This window comes from Orycteropus afer, unplaced genomic scaffold (genome assembly GCF_000298275.1).
Source record: "Orycteropus afer afer isolate SDZICR_OR568_19922 unplaced genomic scaffold, OryAfe1.0 scaffold00179, whole genome shotgun sequence".
Classification (NCBI taxonomy): Eukaryota; Metazoa; Chordata; class Mammalia; order Tubulidentata; family Orycteropodidae; genus Orycteropus; species Orycteropus afer.
In genome coordinates, this window is record NW_006921766.1 from 5,475,126 (window position 1) to 5,493,333 (window position 18,208).

Below are 18,208 nucleotides of genomic sequence, written 5' to 3' on the forward strand. Positions count from 1 at the left end.
CACTTGTGCATTTATTCAATTTACACAGCAAAAAAGTCTAGAGGGAATAATACCTTTTATCCACATGCTCTGTTTCTGACCCACTTTGTAGACTCCATATTCTGCTGTGATGTAATGACAGGTTTTTAAAAATTTTTAGGTTTTTTTTTTTTGGTAGATATATAGTTAACCAAATACTGGCCATTTCAACAGTCTTCACTTGTACAGTTCAGTGACATTAAATATATTCATCATGTTGTGCAACCACCACCATTTATTATTCCTGCCCACAGTTTGGAGTTGCTTCATAAGCATGCATTGTCTGTTGTGAGAGGTTCTGGTAACAGATGAAGAGCATACCTGCCTGGGAGTACTCAGGGTCTTAGCTTCTGGAGGCATACCAGCAATTTACTAGAGCCCGTGCCCTCCACTCTCCACCCTCCAGTGCTTCCTCTGCCCCTTCATGCCTGCTCCCCTCTCCTGCAGTGACCAGCTGCCATCCCTGGCCCATACTGGACACCACCACTGCTGAGGTGCCCAGCAAGCAGGATCTGGAAAGGCTAGGTAGAACATCCTTATCCGAGCCCTAAGTCGATGTGCTATGGCATGAGACACATCTTTTTAATTTATATGAGCGTTCTCTTTTTAGAGAGGTTTCTTCACCAGAGAGCATTCCAGAAAAATAAATTATTTTGTGCTCTGTGTGTGGGTGGAGTCTGGGGGGAGCAGCCTCTGGTTATTTATCCTCGGCATTGTGAGGACAAGTCGGAAATCCTGTCTCTTCTCTGCCTGTTTCCCTTTAGCTCATTCACTGTTCAATAGGAGAGTCTTCAGTTCTGTTCTCTGTTCACCAAAATGTATGTTCAGCAAACCTGAATTTTCTTTGGGCTTCACATGATCTGGTTCTTATTCTTTAAGCTTCTGGGGAAAGAGATGGGGGCAGAGGGTATGTGGAGTTGACATTCAACTACCCGTCATTTTTTAATGATGTTACATTTATTTTGTGAGTCCCTGGGTGGTTTAAAGGAGCTTTGGTGGCATACAGGGTAAGGCATTTGGCTGCTAACCAGAAGGTCAGTGGTTCAAACCCACCAGCTGCTCTACAGGAGGAAGATGAGGCAATCTACTTCTGTAAAGATTTATAGTTTTGGAAACCCAGTGCAGGTAGCTATGAGTTGGAATCAACTCATTGGCTATGTTGTTCTTAGGTGCTGTCGAGTCGTTGCCGATTCATAGCGACCCTATGCACAGCAGAATGAAACATTGCCCAGTCCTGTGCCAGCCTCACAATCCTTGCCAATGACTATGGGTTTGGTTTTTTGATTTTGGGTGGTTTAAACTGAAAATGTGTTCAGCTGGTAATCAAAAGGTTGGAGGTTCGAGTCCTCCCAGGCATGCCTTGGAAGAAAGGCCTGGCAGTCTACTTCTGAAAAATCATCCATTAAAAATCATACAGCACACAGTTCCACTGTGACACACATGTGATTGCCATGATCAGAGTCAACTTGATGACAACTGAAGTATTTATTTTACAGGCAGCATTTGATGGTTAATATGAGAAGGTGAAAGTCTTAGTTCATGAAAAACATCCTAATCCTGAGGCCATTCGAGTCAAATGCTTTTCCTGAAAAAAATAAATCACATTATTTTGGATGAGAGCACGTATAAAATCCCCCAGCCACATCTCACAATAAAAGAATACCCTGTATGTGTGGTCTGTAAGGCATCAGCTAACGGTCCTTATACCAGCTCTTGAAAAGCTTTGGTAAGAATTATCTTCAGAAATTGTTTGGGCAGAGGTGCTTAACTATCTCCTTGTTCTCTTGTGTCTTGACAGGTGTCAGAGATGGCGGAGGATGGGAGTGAGGAGATCATGTTCATTTGTAAGTCCCCAGAATATAGCCGGCTATGCTGCCTCTCAGCAAAGCCACATCAGCGTTTTTTTTTATAATACAGAAAAACTGTGTTTTCTTTTCTTTTTAAATTAGAATGATATCCACTTGCTTCAAAAAACATTACTTATTACATGAAAAATAAAGCTGTAGGGGCATGGCTTTGGTAAGATCATCTTTCTCAGAACTCCTGGCTAAGGGCACTTTTTACAGAATAGCCATTGATTCAATAAAGTAACCTAAGGGTTTGAAAAGCAGGCAGTGAGATTTATGACAGCAGATTCACACTGATGAATTTTCATTTCTCTTCTTTCCTGGGGTAAGATCTTATTCTCCATTGCCACAGATGTGACTGTATCATTCACAAATGTGCTATGTGGGCCTTGAGCAGGCTCTTCTCCTTGTGAGAGATGACCTGTTTGTGTCCTATTTATTAGTGGTATCCCTGGTGGGAAAACCAAAAAAAAAAAAAAAAGGAGCTCTGGTGGCATAGTGCCTAAGGCATGACTGCTAACCAGAAGATTGGTGGTTCAAACCCGCCAGCTGCTACACAGAAGGATGATGAGGTGATCTACTTCCATAAAGATTTACCATCTTAAAAACCCAGTGGGGGTAGAATCAACTCAATGGCAGTGTTGTTTTTTTTTTTTTAAATCCCTGGTGGGATGGCCTTCATGACATGCATCTCACTCTACCAGCTGAGCCCTCCATGGTCTTAATGTGCATTTGTATCACAGTCATTGATTACCTCCATCAGGCATGGGACCTGTACTTCCCTGTGTGTGGCACATTATGTTCTTGGCTGTGTCCCCCCCATAACTCTCCAATATCTGCTTGCAGGGTGTGAAGATTGTAGCCAATACCACGACTCCGAGTGTCCTGAGTTAGGCCCAGTGGTCATGGTCAAGGACTCCTTTGTCTTAAGCCGAGCAAGGTGAGTGACATCCATGAGCAGTGTGTTGTACCCTCCTGTCTGTAAGATGGGGTTTTCTATATGTCAGCCTTAGTGAAATCCTGGTGACCTTCTTTGCAGAAAGAGCAGACACAGCTAGAGAATAAAAGCAGAGAATATCTGTCTTCAGTTTCCAGAGGGCATTAATGATTTCCATTCCACTGTGCACTAAGCAGCTTTGCTGCCTGTGACATGTGTCTGTTATCAGGCTCAGGATTCTTAGGAACCACCTTCTCAGACATAGCATGGCAGGCGTGCAGAGAGGATGGGTTTAGTTGACTTGCACATCAAGTGATGATGCCCAGGTTGTAAGTACGCTGTGAAATAGATATTTCACTGGGGTTATCTAATACCTCCCAGGGAGCAAATACTGCTCCATCTTCTCCATGTTCCAGCCATCCAACCAAGGCATGCCATGGGGCAGGGTATGCTGGGTTGGGGCACTGGGTCTGAGTATAGGTAACAGTGCAAAGCCATTGCCACTTCTAGGATAGTACCTGCATAGCTAGTCATGATCACCCAGGCTGGTCTCTGCAGTTGGCCCTGCCATTCCACATTCACTAAGCCACCCAGCTGATGTTCCACCTCAGGGAGGTGCAGAGCAGGGGCTCTGAGGTCACAGCCCAGACCTGCCACTTAGCCACTGTTTGAACTTGGCAAGCATTTCCCGTCTCTGAACCTCAGTTGCCTCATCTGTAAGGTGGGAAGAATAATGGTGTCGCTTGTAAGATTGTGACCATTATATGTGATTGTTGTTAGTTCCTATAAAGTCTCTGACGTTTTGGAAGCAGATCACAAGGCCTGTTTTCTGGGGCATGTCTGGGTGGGTTTGAACCACCAACCTTTCAGCTGATAATTGAGCATACTTTATCATTTGCTCCTCCCAGACACCTGTTATATGTGACAGTGCTTGGTATATGGAAGATACCAGAAGAAATTATTGGAGACCTTGGTTAGTGCAAACAGTTCACACTCTCAACTGCTAACCAAAAGGTTGGAGGTTTAAGTCCACCCAGAGGCACCTTGGAAGAAATGTGTGGTAGTTAAGTCTGTGTGTCAACTTGGCTGGGCCTGGTTGAGTGGCTGGGTAGCTGGATGTAGTTATTGCCCATGGTGAGACTGGTAATTAACTCCACAGTGGAATCTACTGGAGTAGCTGAGTAGCTGCTTTAGGAATGTGGGCTGCTTCCAGTATATAAGAAGTAACCTTGAGGAAGGTCTGCAGTTGATGGCATGCTTGAACCCTGCATGTAGCTGAGTCATTGTTCATCAGTCTGTCATGTTGCCCTGCAGATCTTGAGACTTTTAATGGACTTGAATTAATGGCCTGCCATATGGTTTGGTGATATTGGGACTGTGCCTTTGCACTTGTTGACCTTGGGTTTGTCAACCTCAGCAGCTAGCAGCTGCCTGAGTGAAGAGATACCTCTAGCTTCAGTGGGCCGGGAGCAAGAGGCAGAGCTGAAGCCTAAGGTCGAGGGGCTTTCACCCAGCCCCTGGAGCCTGGCACTTGAAACTCAGACTTCTAACCTCCAAAATTATAAAAGAATAAACTCTTGTTTGTTAAAGCCATCCCATTTGTGGTATATTTTCTGTTAAAGCAGCACTAGGTAAAAGTCTGGCCATCTACTTCCAAAAGATCATCCATTAAATCCCGTATTACCCACACATCTGTGGTCAACTAAGTTTTGAGAAGGGTGCTAATCAGTCCCTTTAGTGGGGGAAAGAAGAGGCTCTTCAATAAATGGTGCTGGGAAAATTTTCACATGCAGAAAAATGAAACAGGATCTGTGCCTCACACCATACACAAAAACAAATTCAAAATGGATTAAGGACCGAAATGTGCAAACTAAAACCATAAAATTCTTAGAAGAACAAGCAGGGACAACAATGTCAGGCCTAGCTTCCAACAATAGATTATCCAATATAATAACGAAAGTACAAACAGCAAAAGACAAATAAATGAGACCTCATAAAAATCAAAAACTTTTGTTCATCCAAAGACTTTTTTGGTTAAGCCGAAAAAGTAAAAAGACAAACTACCTACTAGGAGAATATCTTTGAAAACCATATATCTGACAAGAATATGATAACCAAAATATATATAACATTCAACAACTTAACAACAAAAAGACAAATATCCCAATCATTAAATGGGCAAAGGACTTGAATAGACACTTCACCAAAGAGGACACTGGAATGGCCACCAAACACATGAAAAGATGCTCAGCATCATTAGCCATCAGAGGTGTAAATCAAAACCACAAGGAGATACCATTACACTCCCACTAGGATGACTAAAATAACAACAACAAAAAGACAGAAAATAAGAAATATTGTTGAGGATGTGGGGAAATGGAACCCTTATCCATTGTTGGTGAGAATGCAAAATGGTATAGCCACTGAAGAAAACAGTGTGACACTTCCTCAAAAAACTAAGAACAGAGCTACCATATGACCCAGCAGTTCCACTCTGAGGTATAAACAAAAGACTTAAAAATAGACCCTCAAAAAGAGATTTGTATGCCAATGTTATTATTGCAGCACTAGTCACAATAGCCAAAAGACAGAAACAACCTACATGCCCATCAACAGAATAGATAGGAAAAAAAAAAATGTGTTGTATACATACAATGGAATACTATGCAGCCAGTAGGAAAAATGAAGTTTTGATCGTGCTACAATATGGATGGAGCTGGAAGACATTATAAGTGTAACAGGCCAATCATAGAAAGGCAAGTATTGTATGACCTCATTTATATAAGAAGACAAGAAAAGGCAAATCTACAGAGACCAAAGTTTATGAGTAGTTACCAGGTGTGGGAGGAAGGGGGAAAAAGAAGGTTAACAGTGATGGAAAAATTACATTGGTAAAGGGTAGGATTGCAGAGCTGATTGTTATAATTGCTGTCTGTAAGTTGTATACCTATAAAAAGTTGAATTGGCAAAAGTTGTGTGATGGATATATTTACAGCATCAACAACAAAAAAGAGTAGCTGCTGAGGCTCTTATGTGCAATCAAACACCTCATGGGATTTGTTTTTTGGTTTGGAGATTTAGGGTCACAGTTTTATGGGGCATCCTGCTTAATTGGTCTAATAACATGTTTAGGGATTCTGTTCTACTTCCTAGTTTGTTGCACAGTCCTGGTGTCTTATAAGCTTGCAAGAGGCCATCCAAGGCACAATAATTGATCTTTATTTGCCTGCACAGAGGAAGAAGGAGAGTCAGAAATAGGAGGAGGGTATGTGGCTAATTGCCTCCATGAACAACTTCCTCCTTTGCCATGAGACCAGAAGAACTGGATGGTGCCTGGCTACCATCACTAAACATTTTGATCAAAGATTCCATAGAAGATGTGGTAGTTAAGTTTGTGGATAGGCCTGGTTGAGTGGCTGGGCAGCTGGATGTAGTTATTCCCCAGAGTAAGATTGGTAATTAACTCTATGGTGGAATGCATTGGAGCAGCCGCTTATGATTATGGTCTGCTTCCCGTATATAAGAAGCAGCTTATGGCATGCTTGAACCCTGCATGTAACTGTGTCATTGTTCAGCAGCTTGCTATGCTCTGCTGACCTTGGAACTTTCAGTGGACTTGAATTAATGGCCTGCTGTGTGGTTTGGTAACATTGGGACTGTACTTTTGTACTTGTCAACCTTGGGCTTGTCAGTCTCAGGAGCCAGCAGCTGTCTGAATGAAGAAATGCCTCTAGCTCCAGTGGGCCGGGAGCAGGAGGTAGAGCTGAAGCCCAAGGCTGAGGGGCTTTTCCTCAGCCCCTAGAGCCTGGCACTTTGAACTCAGACTTAAAGCCTCCAAACTGTAAGAGAATAAACTCCTGTTCGTTCAAGCCATGCCATTTGTGGTATATTCTTGTCAGATAGGCACTAGGTAAACAGAACAGAAGAATACTACTCAAAATGGGGAAAATGAAGAACAGAATTTCAAATTTTCATGGGGCCGTGGAGAGTGGGTGAGCCCATGAAACTATTACCCTGAGATAATCTTTAAATCAAAATATCCTTAAACCAGACCTTAAACCAAAAATATCCCCTGAAGTCATCTTAAAACTGAACAGTAGTTTAGCTTAACTAGTAAAAAAGGTCTGCTGTGAGCATTATGCTCTTAAGAACTATCTACATGGGATCAAAATGACAACAGCAACTTGAAAGATTATGTAGGAGCATTAGGGGCAGCAGGTTTATATAATGAGGGGGAAACAACTGAGAAAAGGAGGGTGAGAACAGTTGCATACCTTGAAGAATGTAATCAGTGTTACTAAATTGTACACGAGAAACTTTTGGATTGGTGTATGTGTGCTGTGTATATTCTCAACAAGAACAAAATAAATAAAATTTAAAGAGAAAAAGAAAACTGTGTGGAGCATAATTCTAGTCTGACACATGGAGTTGCCATGAGCTGGAATCAGTTTGACAGCAACTGGTTTTAAAGATTATGGTCTTATTGGTACAATTTCCAAAAGCCTCCCAACTTGTTTCCTTGGCCTCTTTATTATTATTATTATTATTATTTTCTCATTGTAATTTATCCTACTCAGAACCTTGAGATTTCTATTTTTGCCTAAAGTTGAGATCTGATCAACTCTGCCTTCCTAGAAGTCTTCTTGCCACGGAAATTCACTTAACTCATTGACCCATATAATTTGGGTCTCTCCTTAGCCTGACCCTTGCTAACCCCATGGATGGGTCCTCTGCTCCCCAACTGCTCCTGCACTGCCCGAGCCATGGCTTATGCTGAGATTTTCTGGCCAGTAGCCTCCTCCTCCAGCTTCCAATGATCATCATGCCCGAGTTTAGCTAAAAAGGTAGTGTTCTCAATGGAACTGGTGGCCCAGTTCAACCAAGCTGAAGACGGTTTCCAACACTGGCACTTTGCTGCATGGTCTTTTCCTCATAGTGACTTATCATCAAAGGCTCTGCCATCCTACCTGCTGTTCTAGACTATGTGCCTTTGAGAGCAGGAACTAAATCTGATTCAGCTAGACTAGATGTGCTGGAATGGTTTATTGGATAGGGAGACTTAAGCAGCTGTTAGTGAATGCCCCCTCCATCATGTGCTCTGGGCAAATTCTTCTGGGGCCCTAGAGGAAGCCTCCTGTAGCAAAGGCTGAAAGGTCACAGTATCACCGCCAGCAGAAGCCTCCACCATGCAGGCCTGTCTTTGCACTTACTGTTATTGTTCTTAGCTGCTGTCGAGTTACCCCCAACTCATGGAGAGTCCATGCACAATGGAATAAAACACTACCTGGTCCTGTGTCATCCCCATAATGGGTTGCTGATCCATAGTGTTTTAAGTGGCTGATTTTTTTGAAGTAGATTGCCAGGCATTTCTTCCTGGTCCGTCTTAATCAAGAAGCTCTGCTGAAACCTGTTCGGTTCAGTTCAGGATAGTGGCTGCATATGTGGTGCATTGGCTAGGAATTGAACCCTTGTCTCCTGCATGTTGTTGTTGTTGTTAGGAGCTGTCAAGTCAGACCCGACTCATAGCAACCCCTCCTTAGGTTTCCAAGGCAGTATCACTATAACTACGGAAGTAGATTGCCCCATCTTCCTTCCAAGGAGTGGCTGGTGGGTTTGAACCACCAGCCTTCTGGTTAGCAGTCAAGTGCCTTAGCCACTATGCTACCAGAGCTCCTGCATAGAAGGTGAGAATTCTACCACTGAACTACCACTGACCGGGGAAGCTTTTATCTTATCCTCTTTTAGTATTTCATTTCAAAAGTCTTGCCATGGCCACTGAGAGCAAGCTTTGAGGTTATTTTATTCAATCTGCCCCCAGGAAGTGAGGGGCCACCCTCAGCAATAGGCACACAGGACCATGAGCCTCTCGTTTGTTTCCATGCCTAGGTCATCTCTTCCTTCCAACTTGGAGATCAGACGGCTGGAAGATGGAACTGAGGGAGTGTTTGCCGTAACGCAGCTCGTCAAGCGAACCCAGTTTGGTCCATTTGAGTCTCGGAGGGTTGCCAAGTGGGAGAAAGAATCCGCATTTCCACTGAAGGTAAAGACTTGTGCCAATCAGAGCGTGAGAACCAGAGGTGGGATTTTTGGTTTTTATTGTGGTGAAAATACACACAATCAAATGTTCACCAATCCACCAATTTCTATATGCACAGTTCAGTGACATGGATTATAGTCTTCATACTTTGCAGCTATTCTCACTGTCGTTTTCCAAATTATCCCACTACCAGGAACATACACTCAGTGCCCCCTGAGTAAAAACTCCTCTTTTCCCCCTCCTGTGTGAGTGGGGAAGGCTAACTACCATGTTTCAGTAAATGTTTTGAAGTGTCCCTACATATTATGGTTTTGCTTAATTTCTAAGAAAATGTTTTATCTTTCAGTTTTATTTTTATGCCAACAGAGAATCAAAGTTACCTTGGTGTTTTGTAATTTTCAACATTACAAATGGTAAAAAGAGTGTATTTAAAATGTGTACAAGAGAATGAGGCCACACATGCTGATTTTAGTCCTCTTCCATCAGGGGCTGACACTGGAGGCTTCGTGAGGTGATAATTTTTGTAGTTTTTTGCAGAAGCGTGTCAACATAGTTCCCTTCCCCCATATCCCTTGCAGAGTGTGTGGTTCTTTTCAGAACTCTAGAGGAGGGTGTTTTGCTTTAGGCAACAATGATACACCATGTGATAGTACAAAGTTTGGCAGCTCTAAAAGGCACACCAGAGTGAGAAAAGACAGCTGCTCTCTACTTTTATGATCAAGGAAAACAAAATTTATATAAATTGAAGCGGGACCTTACAGTAGCTTAAAATAAGACTCTAGAAGCACCATGAAGACAGGTGGAGCGGGATTTATTCACTCCTCTGCCTCCCTCAATTCCATCTCATGGTGACTCCATATGTTTCAGAGTAGAACAGTGCTCCATAGCATTTTCAGAGGCTATGATCTTTTGAAAATAGATTGCCAGACCTTTCTTTTGAGGTGCCTCTGGATGGATTCAAACCATCAACCTCTGTTGGTAGCTGAATGCTTAACTGAACCCTTTCTATTCCGCTTAGAATAGTGTCTGGCACAGAGCAAGTCTTCAACATATTTGTCAAATAAACAACTGAGAATGGCTATTAGTCATTGCAAGTTCCTGATGAAGGTGAACTTTTCTTAGAGATCCTTAAAAGGGATCCATTTGTTTCAAGATAGAAAGATGGAATGGATGACCTCAGGTTTTTGGCAGTCCTTTGAAAATTTAGTTTACCAGGCAATGTTCAGCAAAGAGGGAGATGTAAAGGCACTTGATTTATTTACAAGGGAAGGAGGAAGGAAGGATAAAAGCCCTCTGTGTCCTTTTTGGCCTTCTTTCTGGTACTTGGTTCTCTAGGTCAGTGCCTGGTATTGAGTTGTTTTGGGTGCCTTCCTCGGTGCTGTGCCCAGCCTACGTGGCTGAGACAGACAGCTTGGTGTCCCCAGGGGATGCCATCCCACCCAGGTGGTGAGTCAGTATGGGTATACCCTCCACACTGACTCAAGAATCCCAGGGGGCCAGTAGGAAGCCCTTAAAGGAAAAGCTTTAGGAGATGGAAGAAATTTCTTCATAAAGTTAGGAAGCAGTAATTACATTGGAAAATAGGAAACAAAACCTATAATTGTGATAAGGTTTATTTGAATTTCAAAATACTTAAATGTTTCTTTCTGCTCCTTGACTACAAGAATCCATAGAGCAATAGTTTGGTTTTATGAGGAGACAACTTAAGACAGGAGAACTTCACTAAGACATCCAGCATACTTGTAACAGAGCCAGGAGTAGAATTCAGGTGTCCAGATACCTACCTAGACCAGAAATATAGTTCAGTCCTGATGCCCACATAGACAGGTTATAGAAATCAGGTGTCCTGATGCCTACCAGGACCATGAGTAGAACTCAAGTGTCCCAGTGCCCACATGGACCGATGACTTTTTGCTATGTCTACCACTTCCCTTTTGCTTGTGACCGGAATGAACCATCTAAGCAAAGTCGTCTCCTTGTGATCCTCTTAATTACTGTAAATCCTAAACAGCCCTCATCCAGGAGCCTGACATGGATCCTGGTGTGGCACTCTTTACAGATTGATTCCTCAGCATCCCCCTGACACACACTGACACAGAGACACAGGCTGGTCAGTAACCAGCTTCTCCTCACCCCGCTTCCCTGGGGAATGTGCTCACCCTCAGGTGTTCCAGAAGGATGGGCACCCTGTCTGCTTTGACACCTCCAATGAGGACGACTGCAACTGGATGATGCTGGTGCGGCCAGCAGTGGAGCATGAGCACCAGAACCTGACGGCCTACCAGCAGGACAGTGATGTGTACTTCACCACCTCACGGGACATCCCGCCCGGCACTGAGCTGCGTGTCTGGTACGCCGCTTTCTATGCCAAGAAGATGGACAAGCCCATGCTGAAGCAGGCCTGCACTGGCACGCATGGTACGTGGTTCATGCTGACCTTATTCTCTGTCCATAGCCAGCCTTCCCTTAGAGACATTAATACAGTAAGTTATGCTGGTGAGCTGGCCGTGGTGGGAGAGTGGATAACACACAATTGGGTCTGTTCTGCTTTTTGAATATCCAGTAGATGAACAGTAAGGAGAGCTCACCCCTCAGCCACAAGCTTGCTTGTGGAGTTCTCTCCCCCATCTCTACTGATGTAAGTTGGGTGCTTGTATACAATACAACAGTGAGACAGCTCTGCGTCCAGGATTTTCCATGCAGAATGTCTCCTCCTAGTCCTTTGAGATGAGATCTTATCCCTATTTTTGGCAGAGGAAGCTGAGCATAGAGAGGTTATATTAGTGTCTAAGGGCTGCTATAATAAAGTACTGCAAACTGAGTGGCTTATAAGAACAGAAAAGAACAGTTCTGGGAGCCAGAAGTTTGAATTCAGGGTGTTGTAACACAGGGCTATTCTCTTTCCTGTGTCTTCCTGCTTCTAGTGGCCCCAGGGGCTCCTTGGCTTGTAGGCACATTGCTCCAATCTCTGCCTCTATCTTCACATGTTCTTCTTCTCTGTGTATGTGTCTCTGTGTCTGCTCTTAGAAGGATACCAGTCACTGGAATTAGAGCCCACCCTAAATCCAGGATGATCTCATCTCAAATATTTAACTAATTAACACCTGCAAAGATACTGTTTCCAAATAAGACCAGTCACAGGGGTTGGGACTGCAACATATTTTGAGGAAGGAACACAATTCAGCTCACTACAAAGGTTAAGAAACTTGCCCAAGGTCACAGTGCGGGAGATGAAAGGGTCAGGATTTGAACCCAGGATCTGGCTCCAGTGTTGGTGCCCTTCACCTTTGCAGCAGCAGCCTCCCAGTTTTGGTCTGTGTGTGTGTGTGTGTGTGTGTTCATGCATACACGTGTGTACGTGTGCACACATGTGCATATCTGTGTGTGCGTATGTGCATGCGTATATGTGGGTGTTGCATAGGCATGTGGTACACATATGTGCATATGTATGAATACATGTGGATGTATACAAGTATGTACACATGTGTGTGCATGAATGCAAGTGTTTAAAGAAAGTCCTAGTGAGATCATGTGAATGATCTGCCCAAATCCAGTATTCCTACTGGAAAAGTAAATCAGAATGTTGCCTTTCTAGCTGGGGTCAGGTACATCACTTTTGTTCCTCAGGGGAGCCCATTAAACTTTAAATGCCTGTATGTAGTCTTTTTGATGTAGATTCTCCACATCAGCTCAAAGACTCATGAAATTGCTGATATTTGACATCCTTTGATGTGTAAGAACAGTGATTTCAGTTCACAGACTTATCTAATGCTGCCCAGGGGAGCAAACACTGTTTAACTGTTTCCCTGAACATAATTTGCTTAAAGGGAAGAAGTAGACAATGAGCGACTCTCATTCTGACCCCTAAAATGGTGTGATTCTGACAAGAGAGTGGTTTTATTTTTATTATAAACACAACGTGGTGCAAAGTAAACCTACAGGGTGAGCTTCTTAGTTTGTTTGCAAGAGCCTGGTCTGTCCCATATGTGTTAATTATAGTTGCAGTTTTGTGTAATACAACATGATGTAGGCTTCCCTTCTTTGACCCAAAAAGGTGAGGGCAGGAGTCCCTGATAGGCTGAATATGAGTGTGCTGGTGTAACAATACTATATACCAGGCAGCATAAAACAACAGAAATGTATGCTCTCACAGTTCTGGATGCCAGAAGTCTGAAATCAAGGTGTGAACAGGGCCAAGCTCTCTCTGAAGCTCTAGGGGAAGATCCTTCCTTGACTTCCTTCTAACTTCTGGTGGCTGCCAACAGTCCTTCGCTTGTAGATCCATCATCGCTCACTCCAGTGTTTGCTTCCATTGCCTCTTGGTCTGCCTGGGTCCTCTCCTTCTTATAAGGATGCCTATTGTTGGATTTAAGGAACTCTGATGGTATAGTGGTAAGGCCTTTGGCTGCTAACCAGGAAGTCAGTAGATTGAACCTGTCATTTGCTCCGTAGAAAAAAATGAGGGGCAGTCTGCTTCTGTAAAGATGTACAGCTTTGGAAAGCCAATGAGGATCGCTGTGAATTGGAATCAGCTTGATGGCAGTGAGTTTTGTATTGGTTTTGGTCCTTGGATTTAGGACCTACCCTAAATCTAGGATGATTTGATTTCAATATCCTTAGCTAATTACATCTGCAGAGACCCTATTTTCAAATAAATGTTCTCTGGTCTCTTGCCTATTCTGGATAGTTCATGTAAGTAGACTCACAGAATATTTGTCCTTTTATGTCTTACTTATTTCACTCAGCATAATGTTTTCAAGTTTCATCCTTGTATCAGAACTTCCTTTCTATTTATAACTGAATAATACTCTGTTGTATATACATACCTATAAAAAAAAAAAAAAATGACAGTGTGGGTGTACCTGACCTCCTCTAACTTTACAAAGGGGAAGATCACCATACTTAAGTCCAAGGCTGATTCCTGTGAAGTAGAGATCAGACATACCTTCTCTCTCCAACCTTTTTGTCACTGCTGACACCAGCCATCCCTCCCATGGTACTTCTCTGCTGGGTTCAATAATCTGTTACAGTGGCCACACAGAACTCATATATAATAATTACAATTATGGGGAAAGACGGGGAAGAACCTCGAGGTAGATTGCCAGAGTGGCTGCAGTGATGGGCTCAAGCATGACAGCGATTCTGAGGGTGGCACAGGACCAGGCAGTGTTTTGTTCTGTTGGACATAAGGTTGCTGTGAGTCAAAACTGAGACTCAGCGACATCTAACAACAACAACAACAACATTGGGTTTATGAGGGAAGTGACAGGTTACAATTCAGGATCAGGAACGACTCACGATACAGTACTTCAGTCAGGATAGCCTCTTCTCAGCTGTGTCTGCAGGCAGGCCTCTCTCTCTGCCCCTGTGCTCCTCAGCCCCTTGAGCCCCTAGACTTCTTGGGTCTCTTGGGATAGACTGGCCTCTGCCCTGCTCAGGCAAGTGTTACAGAGCTCTTTAGCTCTACCAAGTGCCTAGAGGCACCCCAATCTGCCAATAAGGCTTGGCCTGAAGGTGTTTAGCTTTCTAGCTCTGCCAAGTGCCTAGAGGCACCCCACTCTGCTGGCAAGCCTTCTACCCAAATGAACTTAACTTTCTCTCACTCTGTGGGTCAGGAAGCCCACCGCACCATCTCCTGCTGGTCTCCTGGTTCTACTGCCTCTACTTCTCTCTATCTCTTGCCAACTCTGTTGTTATAGTTCTCTGTCTTCTGGGTTTAGGAGGTTCCCAGTACAGGGAGCTTGAGTCCAAAGCACATGCTTCGCTTCTGTCTCTTCCTCTTGGTGGTAGTCTGGCTCCCCTGATCACCTCTGGGATGATTGATTTTAAGCCTAGCAGGAAGGCAAAGCTGACCAATCCCTTCATAAGGGTTCCACACACCTTGTTTGCATGGTTCCACCCCTGCAGGGTTCTATTCATCTTGGTTGCTTCATTTGCAAACTGTTAAGTCCCTTGGTGGGCCACAAGCACCTTAATTGCATACTCCTACCTAATCATTTGATGAGAATTACATGACCATGGTGAGAAAGGCCATATAAAAGCAATCCGTTATACCATAATACCACATTTTGTATATCTGTTCATGTGTTGAGGAGCTCTGGTGGCGTAGTGCCTAAGGCACTTGATTGCCAACCAGAAGGCTGGCCGTTCAAACTCACCAGCCACTCCTCGGAGGGGAGGTTGAGCAATCTACTTCGGTAGTGATACTACCTCGGAAACCCAAGGAGGGATTGCTATGAGTCAGGTCTGACTCGACGGCACATAGCAACAACAACAGTTCACCTGTTGATGGACTCTTGGATGGTTTCCACATTTTGGCTATTGTGAATAATGCTTCAGTGAACACTGAGGTACAAATATTTGTTTGAGTTCCCCACTTTCTGGTCTGTTGTGTATGAACCCAGGATTGGTATGACTGGGTCAGTAATTCTGTGTTTAACTTTTTGAGGGTCTGCCAGGGTGTTTTTCACAGTGGCTATACCGTTTTTCATTCCCACCAACAATGTGCAAGGGTTCCAGTTTATCCATATCCTCACCAACACTTATTTTCTGTTTTTCTGATAACAGCCCTGCTAACGGGTATGAAGTGATATCTCATTGTGGTTTTGATTGACATTTCCCAAAGTTGAGCTTCTTTTCATGTGCATATTGGCCATTTGTGTATCTTCTCTGGAGAAATTGTTGGTACTTTTGACTAGCATCTTTCTAGTTTTTAAAATCAGCATTGTTGGGGTCTGATTTACATACAATAAAATTGACCAATTTTAAGTGTACGGTTCAAACAGTTCTGACAAATGTGTAGATTCATGTAAGCTCTACCACAGTCAAGATCAGAAACATTCCCATATGCTTAAAAAATTCTCTTGTCACTTTGCAGTTAGTCTCTCCACCCTGGCGACTGGCAGCCACTGAGCTGCTTTCTGTCACTAGAGGTGTTCTTTTTTTAAAATAGTTTACAGTGTTTTAGGTGAAAGTTTACATAGCAAATTAGGTTCCCTTTTAACAATTTATATACAAATTGTTCTCTACCATTGGCTATAATTTTTACATTGTGTCAGTATTCTCTTATTTCCTTTTTTTTTTTTTTGTCTGTTTCCATTGATCTATCCTCCCGGCCCCTCTTTGCCTTCTCACCTTTGCTTTTGGGTGGATGTTGACTGCTTGGTCTCATATAGTTCATTATTTAAGGGAGCACATTACTCATGGGTGCTACTGTTTATTTTATAAGCAAATCTATTATATGGCCAAAAGGTGACCTATAGAAATAGCTTCAATTCCACATTCAAAGGTTTTCTTTGAGTGATAATCTCAGGGGTTCTTCCTCTCAGTCCAATAGGTCCAGCCTTTTTTAGAAAGTTGAGTTTTGTTCTACATTCCCCCCCCCCCATTCTATCTAGGATCTTCTGTTTTGTCCCTGGTCAGAACCAGTGGCATTACTAGGGTTGGCGTCACCCAGTGCAGGAACTCATGGTGTCACCTGACTGGCAAACCACTCCCTGGTGGGCAGAGCAGTCCAGCCCCACCCCTACTGACCCCACTCCTACAGCTCCATACAGCTCCTTGCTTCTTCCATTGACTAAGGTAGAGACCCTCCTCTGCCCAGTGGTGGTTCCACTGACCCCTACCCTGACTGACGGGTGACAGAAGGGAAAGGGTTAGTGGTGGTGGTGACACTGACTCTAGTCAACCCTAGTGATTCCATTGCCTTGGTGACCGTTCTGCATGCAAATCAAGCCTACCCACTGCCATCCCCATCACTGAAGACCCTGGGGTCATTTTGGTGTCACCCCCTCTGGCAGTGTCAGGGATTACGACCTACCACCCCTATTCTCCTATAGTGACACCACTGGTCAGAACAGTTGGTAGTGGTAACCAGCCACCATCTAGTTCTTCAGGGCTCAGGATAGAAGAGGCTGTGGGCTGTTAGTTTCTATGATTAGTTTCTTCTTTGAGTCTTTGATTTCCTTCATTCTCTTTTGTTGTATATGCATGTAAGTAGAGACCAATACAGGTATATGTTTCTTTATGTCTATGATACATTCTGTGAAATAGGACATTATGTAATTTGGACATTTTTTGAACATCATATTAAAACTGTATGTTGTTCTTGTTGCCACTGCCATAGCTGCCGAAACTGCTGGCAAGGCACAGGAGCTGGCAGTGAGAGCAGAGCAAGAGGAAGCAAGCAGGAGGTAATATAGTGTTCCCTGTCCTGCCTGCTATTCTTCTCACCTGAGCTGCTCCTGCTGCCACCGTCCACCCACCAGACAATGCCTGATGGCCTGTACCTGAGCCATGTCCTCTACCTCACCTGCCTGTAGCCCACCCCTGGTCCATAGCTGCAAGAGTCTGGGTTTGAGGTCTTTACAACCATTAAACCAAACCCGAACTCACTGCCATCGAGTCAATTCAACTCATAGTGACCCTTCCTTGGGTTTCCAAGGTAGTATCTCTACAGAAGTAGATTGCCCAATCTTCCTTCCAAGGAGTGACTGGTGGTTACTCATTAAGTAAATAATAAACAAAAGGAGAGCTTTTTGCCCTCTAAAAAAGAAAACCTTATGGGACCACAGATGTATATGTCATCAGATGTCCCAATGGACGTTAAGCAAAGCAAATCTGTAGTTTTATCTTAGACATCCTCTCACAAGATTTTAAGACCCCATATGCTACTTACTTAACTAGGATATAGTACATTATCTTTGTGAACTATGTTATGCCAGTTGACTAAGTTGTCTTCTGAGACTATGGTCCCCAGACTTTTAACTCTATAAACCAATCCCACAAGTTGTTTGGATATGGCTAGGAAGCCCCTTAACTGTGCCCCCTCTGTAGTTTTTATATATGCAGATATATATATGCAGCAATACAAATGTATATATACTTATGCCTATGAATACATTTCTACATGCATTTACTCACATTTACCTTTCTTTTCATGTATGTGCATCCATATCTATGTAACCACACACTTTTTTTTGTTTTAACTATTATTGGAAAATTGTATGTTATAACATTTACTGAAATTATCCCATAATATTACTTACTTCTTAGTATCTTCGTTTACCTTTGTCAGGTTGTGCTGACTTCACCCATATCTAGTCTTGCCTTTCCCATCACCAAAAGTAGCAAGTGTCTACAATCTAGAAAGTGATCCCCGCCTCTTTCTCTCCTATCCTGGTAATTATCAAAGAACTTTGCTTTCTGTGTATATGTCTATTCCTGACTTTTTGTAAAGTAGAACCATACAATATTTGTCTTTGTTACAGGGAGCAGGGGGCAGGAGTGCATGGAGGGATGGACAGAGGGAAGAGGTAACTATTGGGAGGAAGTGGGAGGGGAGCTGTTGCATTGGGGTAAATTGTAGTC

The 18,208-nt window shown here is 43.4% G+C and overlaps 1 protein-coding gene across 1 annotated transcript in view; it reads left to right on the forward strand.

Annotated features, from left to right (window-relative positions):
- The first annotated feature begins 1,825 nt into the window (after window positions 1-1,825).
- PRDM15 (PR/SET domain 15) overlaps window positions 1,826-18,208 on the forward strand; it is a 124,910-nt gene continuing 108,527 nt past the window's right edge. Inside the window, 4 exon segments of the mRNA XM_007947282.2 lie at window positions 1,826-1,862; window positions 2,712-2,805; window positions 8,689-8,842; window positions 11,005-11,257. Of these exon segments, the coding sequence (XP_007945473.2) occupies window positions 1,826-1,862; window positions 2,712-2,805; window positions 8,689-8,842; window positions 11,005-11,257 (538 nt within the window).